We start from the raw sequence: 24,123 nt of genomic DNA, 5'->3' as shown, positions 1-24,123 counted from the left end.
TTGCATATCATATGTTTATACTATAATTGGATCTCAAAGTTGCCTGATTTTGTCATTAGCCACCATAAAAGGGGGCGCGGGTGTGGGGTATCAGTATGCGTTCACTGCAGACGCTGGTAATCGGAGTACCCTGTTTAGACTGGGCAAGTAAAACTGAAGCCATGTATTAATAGATTAGCTCCTCATCTATTCCTGTAGACAGACCATGAGGCAGTCGGAGTGCCTGACACAATTTACTAATTCATCTTAAACTGACACAGGCTTTAAGTTTCTCAAGCTGCGTTATCACTAAAATTGTCGGTGGTTTTAAAGTGCACTGTATGGAAAAGTTAGAATTTTACTTTTGGGTTGCCTGAAATGCATTCTGCTTCTAGCCATGACATTTCTGTCTGCAGTAGTTGCATTTTGCTGAGCCCACAGTTTTTCAGACATTTAGGAAGGGCTAGTGTTCATGTTTGGAATATTTTATTCATGAAATAAGCTTCTTTATATTAACTTTTTTCTGTGCTTTACAGCTGTACAAGAGACTCTTCCAGTGAAAACACACACACTGTCACAGATATCGATGACAAAATCCTTGCTGTGCTGCCCAAAGGTGAGTGATCCTGAGCCACCAGTCTTCACCTGGAGGAATTTAGAGATTGTTGAGAACCTCACAGACTCTCTTTGTAGTTTCAGAGTTACGAAAACATTTTGAAACTGATATCACAAGTAATAATAAAATGAAAAGGTGAGTCTATCTATTAAATATTACATTTCTAGAGCAGAGGTTCTTAACCTGTAGGTCATGATCCCTGGGGTATCAGGAGTGGCAAATTTTAATAGGCGTCGTTCAGGATTTGCCTAATGGCTCCGTCTCACCTGTACAAGCTCTGAGATGGGGTGAGATTTTTATTGGGGTAAAATAGGACCTACAAAAACAAACTTCATGTTTTTGTGTGAATGAGGCTTCTCATATCTGTACAGCACTGCATACACGGCCATCCCGTTAAGTGATTAAAGGGGTAATACTGGGGGAGAAAAGGTGAAGAACCTCTGTTCTAGACCATATCATCTACTAATGACTGACACAATTTCAAAGCAACCGCAATATCAAATAAGATGGCATTCTCTCTAGAAAAGAGAGGATTGCACGGAGGCTGGAGGGTATAGAGACAGATGTTCCATCTGCCCTGGCTACAAATGTGCAATACACACCAGGCCTGGTGACCAATCGGCTGTTGGAGGAGGACACGCCACGGTATACACGTGCTTCAGATGCTGATGAGCCAGGTATTGGGCTTGTAAGAAGTCACCTCTTAAATACTGTCGACTGTCATGCAACTAGAAATGTTTGCCAACTAGGAAAATGCTCAAATTCAAGTGACACACCCCTATTTTTCCAATTCCTTTGATAACGCGAGAGTAAATTAAGCAAATAGTACATACTGATTGCTCGATCCGCTTTGCAAACCTCATGATCTTGTCTGAAATAATGTTATGATTAAATACTAGTGCATCTCAAAAAATTAGAATACCATGAAAAAGTTCCTTTTTTTCATAATTTAATTCAAAAAGGTAAACTTTCATATATTCTATATTCATTACATGTAAAGTGAAATATTTAAAGCCTTTTTTGTTTTAGTTTTGATGATTATGGCTTATAGCTCATGAAAATCAGAAATCCAGTATCTCAAATTATTAGAATATTCCCTAAGATCAATCCAAAAAAAAAGGATTTACAATACAGAAATGTCCAACTTCTGAAAAGTATATTCATTTATACACTCAATACTTGGTTGGGGCTCCTTTACCATGATTTACTGTATCAATGTGGTGTGGCATGGAGGTGATCAGTCTGTGGCACTGCTGAGGTGTTATTGAAGCCCAGGTTGCTTTGATGGTGGCCTTCAGCGTATCTGTATTTTTGGGTCGGGTGTTTCTCATCTTCCTCTTGACAAGATTCTCTATGGGGTTCAGGTCAGGCAAGTTGGCTGGCCAATCGGACACAGTAATATCATGGTCAGTAAACCATTTGGTAGTAGTTTTGGCACTGTGGGTAGGTGCTAAGTCCTGCTGGAAAAGGAAATCAGCATCTCCAAAAAGCTCATCAGCAGATGGAAGCATGAAGTGCTCTAAAATCTCCTGGTAGATGGCTGTATTGACTTTGGACTTGATAAAATACAGTGGACCACCACCAGCAGATGACATGGCACCCCAAATCATCACAGACTGTGGAAACTTCACACTGGGCTTCAAACACCTTGGATTCTGTGCCTCTCCACTCTTCCTCCAGACTCTAGAACCGTGATTTCCAAATTAAATGCAAAATGTACTTTCATCTGAAAAGAGGACTTTGGACCACTGAGCAACAGTCCATTTCTTTCTCTCCTTAGCCCAGATAAGACACTTCTGACATCGTCTCTGGCTCAGGAGTAGCTTGATATTAGGAATGCGAAAGTTGTATCCCCTTTCTTGAAGATGTCTGTTCGTGATGGGTCTTGATACACTTACACCAGCCTCAGTCCACTCCTTGTGAAGCTCTCCCAAGTTCTTGAATCAACTTTTCTTGACAATCCTCTCAAGACTGCGGCCATCCCTGTTGCTTGTGCACCTTTTCCAGCCACCCTTTTCAGCAATGAACTTTGTGGCTTACCCTCCTTGTGGAGGGCATCAGTGATCATCTTCTGGACAACAGTCAAGTCAGCAGTCTTCCCATGATTGTGGTTGTGTGTACTGAACTAGACTGAGAGATACACTGTGTTCATACTGTTTTACTCAAACCTGAAATGAAATATTCTAATATTTTGAGATGTTTTTTGTGTGTTTTTGTACTGTATGCCATACTGATTAAAATAGAAAAATGCTTGAAACATTTTAGTTTGTGTAATGAGTATAATATATAACATTTTCACTTTCTTAAATAACTGATGGAAAATATTGAACTTTTTCACAATATTCAAATTTTTTAAGATGCACTAGTATATTATGATTCATTTCTATGTCCTGCCCAAACTTGGTTTTCTGCCGCCTTCCATTTTGCCACAGTGAGGCGTTACAGTCGTGATGGGCTGGACAACACAGAGAGGCAATCAAGAGCGCAGACGCAGCCCAATTCACAATTTCCTGTGCATCCTGATCAGTCTTCCAAACCTGAAAACCCTGACCCGAACAACCTTAGCTCCAAAGCTGAACGAATAGCTCGCTACAAAGCCGAGCGCCGGCGCCAGTTATCAGAACGCTACGGGATCCTCCTTGACCAGGAGTCTGATCTAGATTACACGCCACGATACACACGAGCCCGCAGAGAGCCGCTGGACAAGCAAGCTTTGGCTGATGGGGGGCATGATCAGAAACAGGAACGGTGGAGAGAGGAGAAGGGGCATGACGGTGCCAACAGGTCAAGATGCAGTAGCTCGGGTGTTGGCCGGGTCTCCATGCCCACTGATGATTCTGCCTCTTACAAACATGGGGAAAGAAGAAACACTTTCAGTTCTCGAGATGAGAGACTGGATGCAGAGCAAGAGAGCAAAAGGGAGAACCTGGAGGACTCTTGGAGAACACCAGACAGGAATTCCCGATCATCCCCACAAGAAGCTCCACCCACTGTGGAAAAGGGGCCAGCCCAACAGGCCAGAGGTGTTGCTGCAGTGCCTAGGTCCCCCCGGGCAGCACGCCGTGCCTCATTGCCTTCCACACGTCATGGAGTCTCCCCAGGAGACCTGTTCATTGAGCAGCAGGCACAAAACATCCTCAGCCGACAGGGGTGAGTCTGAGCTGTTTTTAGTATATCCTTGTGTTAGTGTAGTATGTTCTTGATACAAAAAAAAAAATCTATTGTAAATCTTTTCAAGCAAAATGTTTCTACAAAACTCTGGATGTTGGCAAACCAACTTTTACCTTTTATTAATTTACATTTATCGTTTTGATGGAGGAATGATGTTACGATAAGCTTGTGCAAGCTCAACTTCTCTAAACTGCTAAAAAGCAAGCAAGAAAATCACAAGATGATTACCAGCTGTTTGCAAGGTTGCAGCCATTTTTAACTGGTGAGGTTTACTTGCCATTTGAAAAAGCAACTTTATCAGAAGCTTTTCCAAAGTCACTTACCATAGCTGTACTTAAACCACTCTCTTAGCTTTTATGTAATGTCCATGACAGCATGAGCTTAAAACCAAGTATTCTTCTGAAGAGATCTAGAGGAAAACAGTTTTTCTCTGGAAACGTGTCATACGTGCTTAAATTAATAACCAACGCTAGTTTTAATCCTCTCATCATTCAGGTGGTTCAAGTTTGGCATTGGGGTACAGAATGGGTGCCATCCAGTGCCCATGGCATCACATTTCTCCAATTTTCAATAATAAGCAACAGCACATATATATGGGTCTGTCTCAGAAACTGGGTACTGTGGGGGTACCCCAATAAATATACTCGGTCAATAAACTATATGGTTTTGAATAGTGATGTTGGTTTGAATTTGAAATAAAATGATGAAATAAATAATACAGATAAAAATAAATCTTTGATGTGAATACTCTATTCAGAATTTGGCAAAAATTCTGCAAATTTGTGGAAAAATAGCGGCTTGATCTGGGACATGATAAACGGTTGACTACATCGCATTTCCTTAAAGATTGTAGTCCACTGAAAAGTCTCCAGTTATCACTAATTGTTTTTTTAAGTTGTAACTTTATCCACCTAAGGATCGGTGCGCTCACAGAATAATCATAACCGTAATAAAACATCATGCAAAATATTTGATCACTGTCGTAACTCCATTTTCCGCAGACCCAAAACCAATACGATCGTGTGTTTTGATCTAAACAGAAAGCCTCAGGGTCAAGGTCTCTACCTCACCAAAAGTAGTAACTTAAAATCACTAAAACATATAAAAATTTAGTTATAAATCTGCGATTTTGTTTTTTAAAACGAAAGCTGAAAGTTAGGTATAGAATGTTTCTTACAGAATGTTACGATGGTAGCTGGTCTTGTATGAATTTCTGAGCTATAAAATGAGTTGTGGTCTGTTTTTTACCGTAGCGTGTTGTGTGCGGGGAAGGACACACATTAACAATTTGCATGTGTAGAATGGAATTTTCCTCTCCAACAGTTAGAAGTTGATCGTGCTTCCGTTTGCGGTCTTTCTGTTACGCGGGTGATCTGTTCGGACGTTATCACTGAAAAGGTGAGTTTTGACAGTTTTATTTTGTTTTAGTCTTGCAGTATAAGGCAATAGAATGTTTCTTTTTCATCTCACTTTCATATTTCGTAGTGTTTGCGTATTTTTGGCCAATATTTTGCAACCATGGTCAATTTAGATCGAACTTTTGATAGAACCTATGGCCAGTCATTTTGCCCCGCCCCCGCCTCGCGCTCCATCCGGTGCGGTAGTGATGTCCCGTTGCTTGCGTGCTGCAGCAGAGACCCGTGCGACCTTCAGCCGGTACAGTCGCTGTTCTTTTACCAGCGCCGTTATTCTCATCTTTCCGGTGTGTTCTTGATTTTTCCATTGTGTCCTATTTCGCCATATCAAATCCCAAAAATGTATCATATTATTCATATTTAAGTGAATAATCAATTCAGTCATCATAACTTGGCATTTTTAACCCAAGCAATCAAAAAGAGGAAGTTTATTCAATATTTTCACTCCTCTGTGAAGGAGGGCCTTTAATTCTTCATGATGGAGTTATTTTATATGGAAGTCAGTTTTACAAAAGCATTTGAATTGTAATAAAAAAAAATTCCACAGTGGAGGCCAGATAAAGCAAGATGCGATCTTTATTCTTATTAAACATGACAAAAGAAACATTGAGTGTTGGGTAAATGCAAAAAAAAAAAAAGTAAAATTAGAAAAAAAAAATTTTGACCATAATGTCCCAAATGAGAGACCAGTTTCTGAGACGGATATAAAAGAATTGCAGTTAAGCAAAACTACAAAGGTAACTTACTGTACATGTTTGTATTTATTTATTTATAACCTGTGGTGACTCTTGATTAGTCAGTGGCTGGCTGGAGCTCTATTTCCTTCCTGACATAACAGAATATTCAAGATTTTAGACTGCATATTTCATCGGGGGATAAAAGAATAAGTGCTCAGTCTAGCAATAGGGAACAGCTTTGCACTAAACTGGAAATGTTTTGGACCCTGTGTTCAAATGTATATTGAATTTGCAATTAGCAATTCAATATGCAAAGTGGCAGTGCATGGTTTCTTAAAAATGGAAATGTGTACAAGTTATTTGACTGTTTACCCAATGTAGATGCAAATACTAAATGCCCTCTAAAACTTAAATAATCTAGTCACCATTTTACTTCAGTCCTGAGGTACTGCATCTGTATGCTCCTTTGCTTTGGCAAAGGGGACCCTAAGCCTGGTTAAAAGTTGCAGAAACGAGGAAGTATCATATGGCCTTGTTAGCAAGTTCAGATGTCTCAGTTCACCCAAATTGAGTAAAATGTTGTATCAAGTATTTAGTTAGTAATATCTTCATTATGAAGGTTATTCTACATAGTTAATCATTTTTGCTTGGATCAGTGCTAATATTTTTTATCCTCTTATGAAGAATACGAGGGAGAGAGAGATGGGCACGGGAAGACGGCTTAGGAAGGGCATCTGATTCAGGATCAGATGCCTCCTCGGTCCGACATCTCCCTCAGTCTGGACCTACAATCCACCTACAGACATGGACTACAGAATCCCTGGGTCAACAGCAGAGTTTGAATATAGAACCCCTCCATTATTTTCGAGCACACAGCGCAGAACCACCACAATGCCTACGCATACGGAGTACAGAATCAACTCGCCATCATTTACTCTCGGGTGAACCTCCGTGTGAACCAAATGTCGAACATCGGAGGCTTCAGGGGCATCCGACCACTATGAGTTGCCAGCCAGACTATACGCAACTTTCACTCTATTGCAAGGACCTTCAACAGCCAACTCGAACATGTAGAATTCCCCCACAGACTCATTGTAGAGATGGAGACTTTGAACAATTAATTCCTGAAACTAGAAATGCCCCACAACCTGAATTGAAATGTATACACCCCAGTCAACCAATACTTGTGGGCAACACTTCTCACCACCAACCTCTGCTAGATAAGGTTGGACATGTGCCTCCATCATTCGGACATACTCCTCAAATTATTTCTGGGTACAGTTATGGTCAGCCTCTACCTCCTGTTCCCACTGAAGATCTGCATCCTGCCTATGGCCATACTCCACACCATGGTCCTTCCTACTGGCCTAGCCAGCCATCTGTTCCATTTAATGGGAATATTGCATGTTCTTCACCCAGGCCTTCTAAATCACCTGGGCCTTCAGACCCTCAGGGCCATGCAGACATACCTAGGTTGACACCAATTGGTAGGGAAGGTGTAGAAACCAGGCGAAGGGCCAGTGCTGATCATCTTCCGCTTTTTCAAAGGGAGGGTAGATCAGCTTCTAGGACTGATCCACCATTAGAATGCTTACTGAGGAGCAGAAAAGCTGTGTTGCCTTCTGAAATCCGCCGCCAGGAGAGAAATGTAGATGATGCCATGCAGAGACGCACTGAGGATGTTTTGGAGCGTAGGAGAAGCAGAAGAATCAGCCAGTCAGAAGAGATTGAGCGAGGAGGTGGAGTGAGTTTTAGCCAATTAGATGAGGCCGCAGATAAAGGCAGAAGCAGGGTTGGCAACTTGGAGATGAGAGAAGGGCATGATGAAAGGAGAGTCAGCCCATTAGGGGAGGAAGGAAGTAAAGGAGAAAACAGGACCAGCCACATGCAGAACAGAGCAGGCCAAGGTGATGGGAAAATTAGTGAGTATCCAGAAAGAGCAGGACCTGGAAGCAGAAAGAGAATGCAGGAAGTAAGTGGTGGATGTGAAAAAAGAGAAGGGAAAGGGAAGTGGGATGATTGTCAAATAAGCAAGTTAGGGCACGTTCAGAATCATGGCGAAGGACAGTTTGGTGGGGTTATAGGGAGGTCAGAGGAGGAGTTACAGAACTTGAAACACGTTGAAGATCCATCAAGGCTGGTTGAAAACTGGGTCAGTAAATTGGATGAACCACAAGACCTTGAAAAGAGGCATACTCAATTTGAGATAAAAGATGGACAAAGTAGAGACAGAATTGCATCGTTTGATAAGGTGGAGTGGAATGAAAACAGAAACTTAAAGGTTAATGTAGAAAATGGTGAAGGTCAAAAGATAATCCAGAAAGAGACGTTAGATTTGCAATGTAGAGAAAGGAGGATCAGCCAGCCAGAGGAAAGTGAGGCACATCTCAGACGCAGAAGGCGTTGCCAATCTGAAGATGATTGGAAAGGACGTAGGGTTCGTAGGATCAGTCAGTCAGGTAACTGGGATGGCCAATCAGGGGGTCAAATGGAGGGAGATGGGCGAAAGATAAATCGGGACATGCCAGAAGCTATGGATATCGCACCCACACAACAGGAGGGCAGTGACCCATCTTTGCACCACAGACTGAATGAAGTAGGCGGTTATTTACAGAGTGGTTCCTCCCTTCCTCAGTCCCGCCACAGAAGAAGCAGGGATGACCTCAAGCCAAAAATCCGGACTCGCTCTATGTCGGATATTGGAGTGGCTCAGCGGTCCTCAGCAATTCGTTGTCTTGAGCGTGCTGCAAGTCGAGAATCCATGATGACAACAGGGGTGGGGCAGAATCTCAGGGACCCAGGAACCGCCAATAGTGAAGTTGGGACATTGGATACAAGAGTTTCTGTGGCAAAGCTCAGGCATTCTTATCTGGAGAATGCCTCAGGACGCAGGCCTGAATTGTATGTGGATGGCACTTGTTTTGAAATGGATACAAATACTAATTCAACATGAAGGCAATGATTTGTTCTCCTAGCTTTGATTAACATTGCCTTTTTTGCTTGCTTAAAGACACATCTACATTAATATTGAGTGTTTGAACTGGTGTGCATTTTAACATTCTGTTAACCTCTGTGGATTAACTTCAGTTTCGTTTTGGTGGTTCTGGTATCTAACTTTGCTCTGACGCATTGGGCAAGATGTGACACTAAAGTATTATGTAATCATATCCGGGGGGGAGAATCTCACCAACTTAAAGAACTAACCCTAATAAATTGATAGATTTAACAAATAGGTATTATAGGGTGTCCCCCCCCCCCCCCCAAAGAATAAAGGAATATTTGAAATATCTTAGTTTTGATAAATTTCTATAAAGCAGTTGCACGTGTAATAACCAAGTAAATAAGCAAAATTGTGTGGCTATTGGTTACTATTGCACGGGGCTTCTTTTGATAAATTTGCTGCTATATCATGAGTTAATGGGAGGAATATGTATACTTTTGAACTCTAAAATGTAAAACCAATAGTGTTGCATTTTATCAATCTTTTGTTTTTCTAAATTTGTTCCTTTTGTTCCTTTTGTTGTACATCAAACTTGCTGCATATGAAGAAGTGAGTCTAAGATGGACACAACTGTTGTGGAGACTGATCCATCAGAGATTATTGACCAAGAAAAGGGGCAACATCGACCGAGACGGTACATCACCCCTGGTGATGATCGCAAGGCCTCTGAAAGGTTCAGAACCCAGCCAGTCACATCAGCTGAAAGGCTACAGTCTGATAGGTATGGTCAGACATGTGAGAGTAATAAGATTCACTAAAATTAAACTTTCCTAACTCTGATGCTTCTCTGCACTAATTTTAGGATCATAAAGTTAGCCTTTGTTAGAGCAAGTCCTACCAATGAGGTGTATTATGGAAATGACAGGATACTTTTTTTTTCCCCCCTCCATCAGTTTCTTTCACTGGTACTTTGTACTTATTGCTTTTACTTGCTGTTCTTTGTAGGTCTCTGGGGCTCCAAAAGGCAGAAGGTGAGCTCATCTCCATTCGTGGATTGTTTTCCCAATACGACAGACAAAAAAGATCAGTGAATGTACCTGAAAAACTCGTTCTCAACCACCCACTTTATTTCTCTAGTGGATGAAGAGAAGTTGGATGAGCGAGCAAAGATGAGTGTAGCTGCCAAGAGGTCCCTCTTCAGGGTATAAGAATTCTATAGTTTATATGACTCAGTTGTGTAGCCTGGTGTAGTCTTGACAAAGACTGAGACGAGTACTTTTTATAGCCGTTGTCAAAAACCATCGCAATATTTCAGAGGCTTACTTTCTGTGCCTGCTTTAATGTTACTTTTTTTTTTTTGCCGTCATGTTTCAGGAGCTTGAAAAAACCGCAGAAAGTTGCGTTCCCAAACCTCGATCCCGTAACGCAGCAGTGGAGCGGAGACTCAGGCGAACACAGGACCGCTCGAGAACCCAGCCTGTTACCACAGAGGAAGTGGTCATCGCTGCAACGTAGGCCACTTCTCCTAATATCACTACTACACAAAATGTACCGTAAAAGAATCAGTTTGCAAATGTATTTTCATTATTTATTTGTAAAACTAAAAAGCTCTAAGTTAGTTCTGGTGAAACCACTTGCCATCAGAAGTCACTTGATTAGCTGAATGTGTGCAACTGAATGTCATGCTTTCTCAACACAAATACACTTGTGTTCAAAATAATAGCAGTCCAACACGACTAACCAGATCAATCACTGTTTTTGGTGGAAATTATCTTACTACATGGCAAATAATTTACCAGTAGGTGTAGTAGAGTCATAGAAAACCAACAGACCCAACATTCATGATATGCATGCTCCTGAGTCTGTGTAATCGAATAATTAAGTGAAAGCGACGTGTTCAAAATAATAGCAGTGTGGAGTTTAATTAGTGAGATCATTCATTCTGTGAAAAAACAGATGTCAGTCAGGTGGCCCTAATTTAAGGATGAAGCCAGCACATGTTGTACATACGGAGCCCCTAAAGGGACATGGAAAAGTACATAGTTTTTTTTTTTTTTTTACTTTGATTTTTTTTTTTTTATTCCATGTCCCTTTAGGGGCTCCGTATGTACATGCATTTCTCTCTGAAAACCTGAGAAACATGGGTCGTTGAACAGCGTGCTTTGATTAAAACGTTGATTGGAGAGGTAAAACGTATACTGTAAAGAAGTGCAGAAAATGATGGGCTGCTCAGCTAAAATGATCTCCAGTGCTTTAAAATGGACAGCAAAACCAGAGAGACGTGGAAGAGAAAAGAAGACTATCGTTCGAATGGATCGAAGAATAGCCAGAATGGCAAAGACTCAGCCAATGATCAGCTCCAGGGTGATCAAAGATGGTCTGAAGTTACCTGTGAGTACTGTGACAATTAGAAGACGCCTGTGTGAAGCTAATCTATCGGCAAGAAGCTCCCGCAAAGTTCCACTGTTAAAAAAAAGACGTGCTGAAGAGGATACAATTTGCCAAAGAACACATCGACTGGCCTAAAGAGAAATGGAAAAACATTTTGTGGACTGATGAAAGGAAAATTGTTCTTTTTGGGTCCAAGAGCCGCAGACAGTTTTTCAGACGACCCCCAAACACTGAATTCAAGCCACAGTACACTCTGAAGACAGTGAAGCATGGTGGTGCAAGCATCATGATATGGGAATGTTTCTCTTATGGCCCTTTTCCACTACCCTTTTTCAGCTCACTTCAGCCCGCTTCAGCTCACTTCAGCCCGACACGGCTCGCGTTTCGACTACCAAAAACCAGCACGACTCAGCTCGCTTCAGCCCTGCTTAGCCCCTAAAACTCGCACCGTTTTGGAGTGGGGCTGAAGCGAGCCAAAGCGAGCTGAGTGAGGCTAGGGGCGTGAGCAGACACTCCCCTGTGCACTGATTGGTGAGGAGGAGTGTCCTCACATGCCCCGCGAGCGCGCTGGGATCTGTAAACACCGCAAACCCGGAAGGAGAAGAATTACGAATTACGAGAATTTCTGAAGCCTTATGCGCCTCGCCTCATCTATACGCTCTTGCCAGTATCTGTCCGCGTTGTCGGTGACAACAAGCCACAGAACCAAGACCAGCAACACTAACGACTCCATGTCCTCCATGTTTATTGTTTACTATTCAGGTCGTGAGACTACCGCTTAAAAGATCACTGATGTCACTGTTTGCGCTGCTTAACATCACCTGACGTCCACCCACTTTCGCTAACTCCACCCAATGTGTCCACCCACTTCCAGCCAGCACGGTTCAGCGCGGTTGTAGTCGAAATGCAACTCCAACAGCCCCGCTCAGCTCGACTCAGCGCGACTCAGCCGCGTTTGTAGTGGAAAAGCGGCATTACTGTGGTGTTGGGCCCATTTATCGCATACCAGGGATCATGGATCAGTTTGCATATATCAAAATACTTGAGGAGGTCGTGTTGCCTTATGCTGAAGAGGAAATGCCCTTGAAATGGGTGTTTCAACAAGACAACGACCCCAAACACACCAGTAAGCGAGCAGCATCAGGGTTCAAGACCAACAAAATGAAAGTTATGGAGTGGCCAGCCCAATCCCCGGACCTTAATCCGATAGAAAACTTGTGGGGTGATATCAAAAATGCTGTTTCTGAGGCAAAACCAAGAAATGCAGAGGAATTGTGGAATGTTGTCAAATCATCCTGGGCTGGAATACCTGTTCACAGGTGCCAGAAGTTCTCAGAAACCGTGGTTATACAACTAAATATTAGTTTAGTGATTCACAGGAATACTAAATCCTTAAGATTTTTTCAGTTTATACAGTAAATATTTGGAGTTTGTAATGAAAAATGCAGACACTGCTATTTTTTTGAACAGCCCAATGTTCATTTTTCTTCATTTTCTGTAAAGTAATTTAAAATATTGATACATTTTTCTTCATGTTTTGATGTAGAATATAATGTGCAGTGTTCCCAATGCATGGAAATAAAAACTATTATAAGGATTTTGAGCTTTACTCACGTTTTTAAACACACTGCTATTATTTTGAACACAACTGTATATCCATTCCTGGAATGACTGTTTGAGAACACGCCTAAACAACCAGCACTGTAAAGACTAAAGGCCTCTGCATGCTCTTGTGACAAGGCTTTCGCAGATAGCTTTTCGCAGATAGCTTTTCGCAGACAGTTGTAATTTATTGTTGAGCGGGGGGTAATAGGTGTGCGCAATGTTATTCACCGGCACAATGCAAGGGGGCGCAAAGTCACTAGGAGTAGTTGGTGGGTGTGGTTAGTGGAGTTGTTTATCCTCCGGTTACTTATAATGACTAGAACTTTTTTTTTTTTTTAATAATGACTAGAACTGGAGTCGTATAGATGTACGTACTTCCTCAATCAACCGCTCTTCGTGCTGCTCCAGCTTCGCTCGTGTTTTTAAAAATGCCGGTTGTGAAAACAAAACAAACCGGGAAAGTAGGGAAGCGGAAGTGCGTGTACAGCGGATGTAGAGCGGACCAATCAGAGCCCTCTTGTCTGCGGCGCTGTCTGCGAGGCTTCTGCGGTGGTCACAATTTTTGGGAGGTGCGCGCAGAGCGTCTGCGAAGGTGGGGGGGCTACGCAGACGCCATCTGCGACACCGTCTGCAAGGACTGGGTTGTCAGCATAAATTGGCCTTAAGGATCTGTCAAAGCAAGTCTGATGCGAAGTTCTAGAACAAGATCAGTAAGAGTTTTGTTCTGAAAATCATCCAAAACTTTGAACATCCAGTGGAGTAATGTTACATTGTAAGAATGTATTTGAGAATACAGCACGACTGACCTTTCCTAGAGGACCCCAGTTACCAAATGTTAGTGGTCCGGTAAGGAGGGCATTAGCAGAAAAGCAAGAGGTGAAGGGTAACTCAACATGATGGTACCACCACCATGCTTCACCGTGGAGGTGGTGTTTTCATGGTAATGAAACGTTTGATTTCAGCTAAATGGAACACTGCGTGGGCAAAAAAGGTCAATTTTGGTCTTGTAAGATTAAAAAAAATCTATTGCGGAGTCTCTGACGTGACTTTTGGGAAACCGCAAATGGGATTTCATAATTCGTTACTCTTCCGTAATACTTAGTGTAGTGCAATGTCTAGACTTTGGTTATCTTGTGAACAGTTTCGCTGATCTGAGATGTTGATCTCTGCAACTCCTTCAGAGTTACCCTTGGCCTCAACAAAATGTAGAAAAGGTAAAGCAGGTGTATCGACATGCAAGACACTGCAGCTTTCTTGATGGAACCTTTTTGAATGGTTCATTGTGGTGCGTAACCATGAAAATTTCAGTTTTTCTTGATAAAATTCTAGGCTTTTCTTGGATGGAGCAGATAGCTATTTTGGACCTGTTTGACTTTAAATATACAAAGTTTCAGTATCTACATGAACAATGGATTTGTTAGGTATACTGCATATAGCAAAAGCTTAAAGGTTCTGACTATAAAGTTGAATTCTGGGCAAATAAAAAAGTGTTCCATTTCTGTTGCTGTTGGAGTTTTGAGATGTTTCGTATTGATTCGAGTTGAAATTGAAGAGTTGCACTGCTGCACACACCTCGTGTATCCTGTGTGTAAACGTTTTGCTGAGATAAAATGCGTCCTGCGTCTTACGATTCTGGAGATTGCTGAAGCAAGTGAGCAACAATATTGCGTGACCACTGTAGGGTGTGTTTGACCGCCTTTTAACCAAAACAAGTTGGCATGGTCAAACGTGGTGGGCTGCGCTCTCCCACCAGCGAAAAAGAAAAGGAAAATATGAAAGTGAATCGGCTAGAAAGCGTGCTAGAAAAGCAACCAAAAGGTTGTCTACAAGAAATTTTGTGAAGGGACAAATCGACCGCTGGAATCAACTGAAGGATGAAATGGGTGCGAAATGTGCTGAAGAATTTGGGGCGCTTGCTTTGGATTGGGGAGTCTGAGTGTAGTTATACACTGAATGAATTTTGATCTGACAGAGAAAAACGACACAAAATCAGTGACAGAGAAAAAATGTATTCGTCTTCTGTTTGGCAGCCACAAATTACATACCTGCGACTCAAAACTCTCCGAGGTCGATGCAGAGTCGCAATGTTTTCCATGCGTCACCATCTTGGTGTGACCCAGTTCCATAATTATGCTAATTAGTTCAAGCTCCTTGTGTTCGGCTGTTTCCGTCGGGCCATACTGTTTGGCTCCAAGAGGTAGGATATTCAGTCCCAAAATGGAGGAAAGTGAGCCTCAGCACATCAAAATGATCACATCTCGTCTGTATGATGATCTTGTGGGACATAAGAAAATGCCATGCATGGGGGGGGGGGGAACAAATTTCCGATGACTGCAGTCAGTACCGTTAATCTATATCCTTATGCAACTACTCGTGCAGGTTCTTTTGGAAAACAATGCGTTGTGGTGCTTTTTATGTCTGCTATTCCAGTGACTATTGTTATTGCAGTAACTCTCTGGTTCGTTTTTCATTCCTATGTCACGGATTTATGGATGCATGTCCATCTTTCACTGATTTTTCTCTGGCATTGCCATTTCTCTTCTCTAAAGTTCTCCTGCTCCCTCCACCCAAATCACGACTGTTCAAACCACAGCCCCCAGGTTGCCCAGTCCCACAGTAGTCAGCACCACAGTGACTAACTTCAGGTACCTGTATGTTATGAGCTTTTAGGGCTTTCAATAAGCTTATGCAATTGGTGGTTTTGTGCGTTTCTGTAATACCTATTTGCGTCCATGTCTGCAGCATGGCTACGCTACTGATCAAGTTTGGACAAATCTCCAGTTGGTGTGATTGATTGATTTTTTTTTTTTGTACCTATGTCTCTGCATCTTGAAATGGTGTTTATAGTACATATTTTTTTGGTAAAGCCTGTGGACGGCACCCTCTACTGGTGAAATTCTGCAATCTGACTTGCCATACCATTTTGGACTCGTAATATGAAGGAAATATTTCACCTTTTTAATAATGCAGTGGTTGTGTATTTCGAAGTAAGAGACAGCAAATGTGAGAATATGTATTTGCAGATGCTTTGGGGGTTTGGACATCTGGCCATCCAGATGAGCCATGTGCAATCCAGGGAAGAGAGGAAAGGTATCTGTGTTTTCTAGGGAGGGTGACATGTTAAAGATCAGCCAATTTAAAAAAAGAAAAAAATGCATTTGAGAGTCTCTAAAAGTTGAAAATGTCAAGTAACTGTTCTTTGAGTATATAGGAGCTTGTAATGAAATGCTTGTTAGGTTCCATTAACTAACATTAATGGCGAACCATGAATTTCAGCATTAATACACCACAAGTAATGTTCTCAGTCACAAAATTGACAAGTGCAATAGCTTATTTAAATGTTACCAATATTCTATGCGTGTCCAATCTCATCAGCAAAGGGTTGCTGCAGGTTTTCATTCCCATTTAACGGAAGCCACACCTGATTCCATAGACCATCGAGGTGGCTTCTGCTTCGCTGGAATGAAAACCTGTACCAACAACGGCCCTTTCTGGATACGATTGGACACCTCCTTGGTTTATTCCATCCACGACTAAAAATACAGTTCACATAAATGATCAGTGTGTACATTACAAGTATATATTCATAACTTGTACTGAATTCTGTTCTCCAGGTGTAAATTCTGAAACTTGCTATTCAACTCCTGTTTGGAATTTTACCAGCTAGCAATCACAAAGACGTTAAGGTGTTGGTTTATATGAGTCAATGTTTATTGAGTCTTTCTCATAGGTGGTATAATGGTTCATGCAGGTGTTTTGGTTTTTCGTTCATTGTTTCATTTATAATTTAAAGAACACTTCTCGACGGACCGTTTGTTCTTTAAATGACCGAGCATTTTATCATTTCATTCCATCAATCGCTGTTCACTTTCAAAAAATGAAGATGGACTCTCTTATCCAGTTCAAACTCTCTTCCCTGCCATGTAAGTAAACATAATTAATTGAATACTTTTGTGCCTCGGGTTAAAAGTAAATACAAATAGTTTCACGAATGCAGTAGAGTAGAGTGGGGGGAAAAGCCCCCCTTAAGGAAAATTCAGTTTTTCTCCAAGTTGAAATGAACCATGTGTTTTTAGTTTTAATCATAGTTTTTGACAACAGTGACATGAACAATAATGCCACCTAAAGTTTGCCTAAAGTTAATAATTTTTTTTTTTTTTTAACAAAAACAAACATTGTGCCAAGGGGGCCTTTTACCCCCCCCCCCCCCCCCCCCCCCCCCCCAGTGGGGTAAAAGGCCCCCTGAGGTGGGGCAATAGGCCCCCTCACTCAAAAAAAGCTGTTTGGATAGCAAAAGTGTTTACTTAAGCCTATAATGTGAAAGAAACAAGAAAATATCCCTGAATTAATGAATAGATGCATTATTTTATTATATCTCACATTTTAATTTCAATTTTTTTTATTTCAATTATTTTTAATATTAAGTTCAAACTACTTGCTTTACTCAACCAGGTAAGCGAGATGTTATTAAAAACTATGTATCTGCTATTCAGAAATGTATGAAATACAGTAATTATGATAAAAGGAAACGATGCCCCCTGGGGGCCATTTACCCCGCCATTAAGGGGGCGTTTTACCCCACAGACTACACTTTTACAAAAAAGGGTCTTACTTTCAAAATGTGATTCAACTTTTTATACCTAATGTATTTTAACGTACTGACTTGTCTACTCATACCACATACACAGCTGTGATATCTGACGAAATAGCAGCTATCTAAATACAGTTTTACTGATATCTGAAAATTATATCACTTACCATGAAATTTGATTTCTCTCCACTGCATTGCTGATATGCAATCCACAGTGGATATTTGTATATCCCCGTTGTCAAGCCAGTCCATAGCAACAATAGAAATGTAACTTTGCGCCATCTGGTGGTTATTTTGGGTAAAACAGGCCGGGGGCGTATTACCCCACTCTACTCTGTTTAAAAATTTCGTTAAAAAAAATGTAGTCAATACTGATTTGATGAGAAATACTATGTTGTAGTATAAATAGAAATACTACGTTGATCCACTCCATTATGTCCCGCCTAGATTATTGTAATTCCCTTCTCATTGGCTTCCCTACTAAATCCCTTCAAAGATTACCATACATTCAGAACTCTGCAGTGAGACTCCTCACCCACACCAAACCATCTGCTCATATCACCCCCGTTCTTTCTCCGCTTCACTGGCTACCTGTTCTGTCCAGAATTAAATATAAAATCATACTAATCACCTTCAGAGCTCTCAATAACCTTGCTCCTTCTTACATCCGTGATCTCCTGACCCCCTTATACTCCATCCCGTGCTCTCAGATCCTCTAGCTGTATCTCCTTACTGTTCCTCGCACTAGACTCTCTACCCTGGGTGGCAGGTCCTTTAGTGCCACGGCCCCCACGCTCTGGAATTCCCTTCCTCAACCCCTCCATGACTGCTGTTCTCTTCCTTTCTTCAAATCACATCTCGAAACCTTTGTTTCATGAACATTTCTCCACCAGTGCATAAACTCGCCACTCTTTAGCAACTTTTGTGTTTTCTCTGACCAATGTAAAGCGACCTTGAGTTTGAGAAAGGCGCTGTATAAATGTAACTTCTTATTATTATAGTCCATTTTTGTATAAATTATATTTTATAAAAATGTGTTACAAAACAAACTTGTGGGTTTTTTTTTAACTAGAAGAATAAAGCAAAATCTGCACATTTGCGTTGTTTCCATAATGTGGTCCATAGAGGATTTAATTTATTAATGCTAATTATGGTGTATTAATTTTGAAGTTCATACTTTTCATGTTGTGAAGCATTAATAGAAATCTGTGCCTTGCAAGTGTAGAGGTGAAGTTCATTGTGTCTCAGGCACTGATTATCTACTCGTCGGTTACCATATCATGGTTCTTTCACTGAGCAATGCCTCATGCTAAAACGCTTTGTTATGAATTTTAATTAATATGCATACCTTATTAAATTTTTTTTTAATCTGTTCTTTTGGAGCATGTATGCATCTTGGTGGTGCTTCCGCAAGCCTGCAAAATCCTCTATTCTGTTTGCATTTCTTGTAGTGATGTGATTTGATTGTCTCCCCCCAGCATGCAGACTCCCTCAGCCCCCAATTCTGCGCCACAGGAGAAGGCGGCGGCAGTGCCATCAGGAGAAGTGGGGACTGGAGAAGGGGCGGCGACCGAGGAGCCCGACCTGTCAACGCTGAGCCTGGCAGAGAAAATGGCTCTGTTTAACCGCCTGTCCCATCTTCCTTCCCAAAAAGCAGAGGGTGCATGTGCAGATTTGCGGCCACGCAGGCAAAATGCCCGGTTCCAAACCCAGCCCATCACCCAGGGGGAAGTAAAACGGGTAAATTTAGCTATTTTTGGTACATGTCAGAATTTCCAGCAAGTGTGGTTTTTTTTTTTTTTTTTGGGTGCAATTGTTTCATTACTGTCCAATTATTGAAATGAACCTATAGCAGTGTAATGAGGTGGGATGTTTCGCTCTAAATGAACGGATCTTTGGAAAATTCCAAGAATGCGATCTTGCATAAGTCACAATTTCGAGCATCACAACACTATCCCTTTCACAGGATCTAATGCAGGCTGTAGCTCCATCAGGTCACGCACATCCTAGTCCCATGCCTGAGGGGTTTGTAGTACCACCCCATAGCAATCAAGTAAGATGTATGAACCACTTTTGGCTAATTTCTTAGTCCTGGGGCAATAACAGCTTCAGATTGGCAGTTTTGCATCGTCATATATTGCATACCTGCTGCTTATCAGTTGCCCAATGAATGTTTGCTTGAACACTATTCATTGGCTTTGACAGGATTTGTTTTTGTTTAGGTACATCGGATTTGACTAAAGTGTGAATGATGCATCATAGCACCTCTTTCTTTTGCCTTTCACCCAGTTGTTAAAGTAATACTGCAGCTGCAATTGCTGCTGGTGCTGCTACTAATGGTGCTGCTGCAACTACTGTGGCTATGGTTACGATTACTGCTAGTTCTACTGTTGCTGCTGTTAGTACTACTACGACTATTACTAGTTCTGTTGCTGCTACTGTTACTGATGCTACTACGAATTGCATTATTGCTACTACAACCAATATAACTCTATGGTTACCGTTACTACTACCTACCACCATTGCAACCACCACTACTACTACTACTACTACTATAACTAGTAGAGCTTGGTGTTTTGTTGCTACAACTACTGCAAGTTTATTATTATTATTATTTATTTATTTTATAGGTTTGTGTTTATACTTTCCATAAATGCACTGGGCACTGCTCTGCTGGACATTGTTGTATCATTAAGAACTATACTTTTCTCCATTAATCTGCTGACCACATTTTATAGCATGCATGTTGCAGTGGATTGAAACCGAATATATTGCATTTGCTTTCGAGACTGTTCTGCATGCCATGCTTGAATGTTCTGTGTAATCTGTTTGTTGTGTGCGCGCGTGCACCTCTACGGTACCTACCTCTTGGCATTCTGATATTAATGTGAATGTCAGATACATTATGCATTCTCAGCTGAACTGTGCGCTTGTGCAGTGCATAAATCTTGTCGAAACACTCTAGGCACTAACACCCGTTGTCGTGCCTTTTTTTTTTTCAATTGCCAATTTATAGCTGCAGAACGGAGGTCTGAAGTTGGAGCCCCTTTCTGCATCGTTGGTCCGTTCTGTTGCTGCGGTCACTTCCCAGGCTTCTGTTGCCATGGTGACGAGCCTATCCATGGTGATCCCTGCAGATGTTCACACGGAGACACGCCCAGCCATCTCTTGCACTCCTACTCCAGCAGCACAGCCCGATCTGCTTTTGTCCAATCAGTCGCCACGCGATAAGCCTCCGGCTTATGAGAGGGGTGTTCGATGTTTCAGCCTGATGGAGAGTGGGGAAACCTGCCCCCCTGAGATATGCTCTCTGCCCCCGTCAGAGGGGCCGATCCAACCAGCGCAAGGGAAGGGCTTGGCTGCTAGAGTATCAGCCAATGAGCAGAAACGGGAGGAGGATCATGGGTGTTCGCTTGGTTTGGCAGAAAGAGGAGAACCCAAGCCCCCTCATGTGATTAATCAGCGCACGCATACACACACTGTTACACACACACTGTCACGCACTCATGGAGAGAGGGAGGTGGGGCTGACCAACCAGAAGGAGAGGGAGCGTGATACAGTGAGGCAGGAAGACTTGGAGAGAGGGAAAGACAAGCTCCTCATCTCACAAGGTTACCTCTCGCCAGACGCTGTTCAGACAGAGCACAGCAAAGTTGTTGCCTCAGGTAAGAGACGGGGGGATATAGAGAGAAAGGGATGTGAATAAATAAAGCAACAGGGGACTGTAATTAACTCTGCGGTGTCCTTATTGTTTCTGATGCACATGCTGCACTCTGTCACTCTGGGTTGCCTGTACATGTGCGGAGCCCATTTCTGATTGGGTTAAGAGAGCACCGCTGAATACGATTAGCATAATTTCATATCCCTACAGCCCACACGGCTTTCTTTGTCTGTGCCCGAGAATCTCAAACTAATAACGCTGTTGTGAAGGACGTGGGAGGCTTTTTACTGGAGTGTTACTATCCACATAGAGCAGAGTGCTCTTGGTAGTATGCGAGTAAAAATGCAGCAATAAATTCCTGGCTTGCTTCAAGGAAAAATGAATGAAAGGAGTTTTATGGAAGAGGTAAAAATACAGCTAATGTGAGCGGGGTTTTTTTTTTTGGGGGGGGGGGGGGGATCGTACACGAGCAAGGTATAACGGAAGCCTTGTTTGATATTATACACTTAGACATTTGGAGCAAAAAAAATACCTTGTCGGTGCTTTTTGCGTTCACTGTGAACTTGCACAGTGCATGTGTTGGATGTCGGCTCGGAAGGGAGTCAATCCGATTATCCTCTGCCTAGTGTGCTCGTGCATCTTAAAATACAGCTTGCATGACAGTCAGTGTGTGTGGTAGTCCCTATTTGATTTGATTTGTCTTGCCTTGAAGACCAATTCTGTTTATACATTCATGATGATAAATGAGCAAATATTTTTGGGAGCGGCTGTATTTGATTACTGTGGTAATAATACCGGGATAACACATTTTTGTAATCTGGGTTGTGCCATGTCCTCCACCACGCTGATTGATCTCGGCTGTTAGTGCCAAGTAAATGCACATTCAATGATAATTCAAGGCTGCCTACAGTTTAGACGCCACTGGTGTACTGATGTACTATTTCGTATGGTAATGTACAATTTGGGATGCGCCCCAAGTATTTGCTTCTCTGAGAATAATTATGGGCCGTCACTGCTCCAATTTCCCCAGTATTACGGAAGTATTAAGAAGCAGAAGATTTATTGCGCACATCAGTTTGACTGTTACGTTACTGAATATTGGGTAGATGAGCTAAACTGCTGACTTTCAGCAAGAGTTTGCTTTTTTTTTTTAGCTGGTTTGCTTTCACTGCTTAGTTCTGTAATAGAGACCTGATATGCATTTTGGATCAAATTAAAGAATAAAGTAAGTTGCGGCTGCTTTGGAAAACCAGTCGTGTGGTGAAATTTTAACGTTTTCTGCCGCGTATTCCTGAAATACCATTTGCTTGTACTGTATCTCAAACACAAGTTGTAGCATTTGTCTGCTCGCCCCAAATTCATGGGTGCTTCAGAAACCTTTTGAAATAGAAATGTACACTACCGTTCAAAAGTTTGGGGTCACTTTGAAATGTCCTTATTTTTGAAAGAAAAGCACTGTTCTTTTCAATGAAGATCACTTTAAACTAATCAGAAATGCACTCTATACATTGCTAATGTGCTAAATGACTATTCTAGCTGCAAATGTGTGGTTTTTGGTGCAATATCTCCATAGGTGTATAGAGGCCCATTTCCAGCAACTCTCACTCCAGTGTTCTAATGGTACAATGTGTTTGCTCATTGCCTCAGAAGGCTAATGGATGATTAGAAAACCCTTGTACAATCATGTTAGCACAGCTGAAAACAGTTTAGCGCTTTAGAGAAGCTATAAAACTGACCTTCCTTTGAGCAGATTGAGTTTCTGGAGCATCACATTTGTGGGGTCGATTAAATGCTCAAAATGGCCAGAAAAATGTCTTGACTATATTTTCTATTCATTTTACAACTTATGGTGGGAAATAAAAGTGTGACTTTTCATGGAAAACACAAAATTGTCTGGCTGACCCCAAACTTTTGAACGGTAGTGTAATATTTAAAAAAAAAAAAAAAGTCCTGCTCCTACAGTAATATTTTTGTTTGTACTGTCCAATATTTCCTGAGAAATTTAGTTGGAAAGTGGGTTTCCCAAAATTTTTGGATTTTACATATACACACACTGCGATGATTGATTGATTATTGCCACACCTTGTAAAGATTAGTAAAAAAGGGTGAGAAAATCCACCTTTTGCTAAGCATCCTCATATCACACGGGGGAAAAAAAAAAAAAACAATCCAGCCTTTAACAATTTATTCAGAGGAAACCAAATCCCTCAATTTATCAAACACAGGTGCCACTATTATTGGCACCCCTGCATGTAATGCTTTGTACAACCTCCTTTTGCCAGTATAACAGCACTGAGTCGCTCCAGTAACGTTTTATGAGGTTGGAGATGCAGAACAAGACATCCGAGACCATTCCTCTTTACACAACCTCTCCAGATCATCCAAGGTCCTAGGACCTCTCTTGTGCATGCTCTTCAGCTCAGCCCATAGGTTTTCAATGGGGTTAAGGTCAGGGGACTGAGATGGCCATAACCTGGTATTTCATTGAGTCCATGATGCCATGTACCCGAACAAGGTTTCCAGGCCTTTAGAAGAAAAACAGACCCAAAATATCACAATGCCCACCATATTTTATGTTGTGCTTTACATGGGGTTCTTTTCATTATAGTCATTCTCTTTATGCCAAACCCACATTGGGGGTGGTTTTTTTGGGCCAAAAAGCTTTGTTACATCAGACCGTAGAGCACGCTTCCAAAGTTGTTGTAGTGTTTCACAAACTTCAGGTACTTAAGTTTGTGGTTAACTGGCAGAGTAAAGCCCTGCCCCGGCATACCTTCCAAATAATCTGTTGGAGACTTGGAAACCAAGATTTTACTTTTTGTTGTAATTCACCAACAGCAATCCATGGGGAATTTTATTTATTCATTTGCCTCTTACCATCCTCCTCATTAGACATGGGTGGTAAAATAAACTTGGGTCCTTGTTTGTAACAGTTCCACCTGGTATTAACATTATATTGCCCTAACAGTAGAAATGGGCATTTTTAGGCGAGTAGCTATTTATTATTTTAAATAACCATTCTCTGACTTATGAAAGTCAACCCACTTCTCCCTCATATGGTTTGTGTTCTCTTATC

The 24,123-nt window shown here is 41.6% G+C and overlaps 1 protein-coding gene across 10 annotated transcripts in view; it reads left to right on the top strand.

Annotated features, from left to right (window-relative positions):
• The window catches only part of svilb (supervillin b), a 138,221-nt gene that overhangs the window by 37,574 nt on the left and 76,524 nt on the right, over positions 1-24,123 (top strand). For 7 of the 10 annotated variants that reach the window (XM_060906125.1, XM_060906123.1, XM_060906128.1 and 4 more), the window contains exons 3-15: positions 516-595; positions 673-730; positions 1,118-1,272; positions 3,028-3,745; positions 6,543-8,759; positions 9,407-9,580; positions 9,805-9,830; positions 9,937-10,001; positions 10,174-10,310; positions 15,345-15,440; positions 18,865-19,126; positions 19,353-19,439; positions 20,403-21,051. In XM_060906125.1, the coding sequence (XP_060762108.1) occupies positions 516-595; positions 673-730; positions 1,118-1,272; positions 3,028-3,745; positions 6,543-8,759; positions 9,407-9,580; positions 9,805-9,830; positions 9,937-10,001; positions 10,174-10,310; positions 15,345-15,440; positions 18,865-19,126; positions 19,353-19,439; positions 20,403-21,051 (4,724 nt within the window). The remainder of the gene's footprint in view (positions 1-515; positions 596-672; positions 731-1,117; positions 1,273-3,027; positions 3,746-6,542; positions 8,760-9,406; positions 9,581-9,804; positions 9,831-9,936; positions 10,002-10,173; positions 10,311-15,344; positions 15,441-18,864; positions 19,127-19,352; positions 19,440-20,402; positions 21,052-24,123) is intronic. The other 3 variants (XM_060906130.1, XM_060906127.1, XM_060906126.1) reach the window with 3 other exon arrangements.

This window comes from Neoarius graeffei, chromosome 23 (genome assembly GCF_027579695.1).
Source record: "Neoarius graeffei isolate fNeoGra1 chromosome 23, fNeoGra1.pri, whole genome shotgun sequence".
NCBI lineage: Eukaryota > Metazoa > Chordata > Actinopteri > Siluriformes > Ariidae > Neoarius > Neoarius graeffei.
The sequence above is the reverse complement of the archived record's forward strand: the minus strand, read 5'-3'. Positions and strand labels throughout refer to the sequence as shown.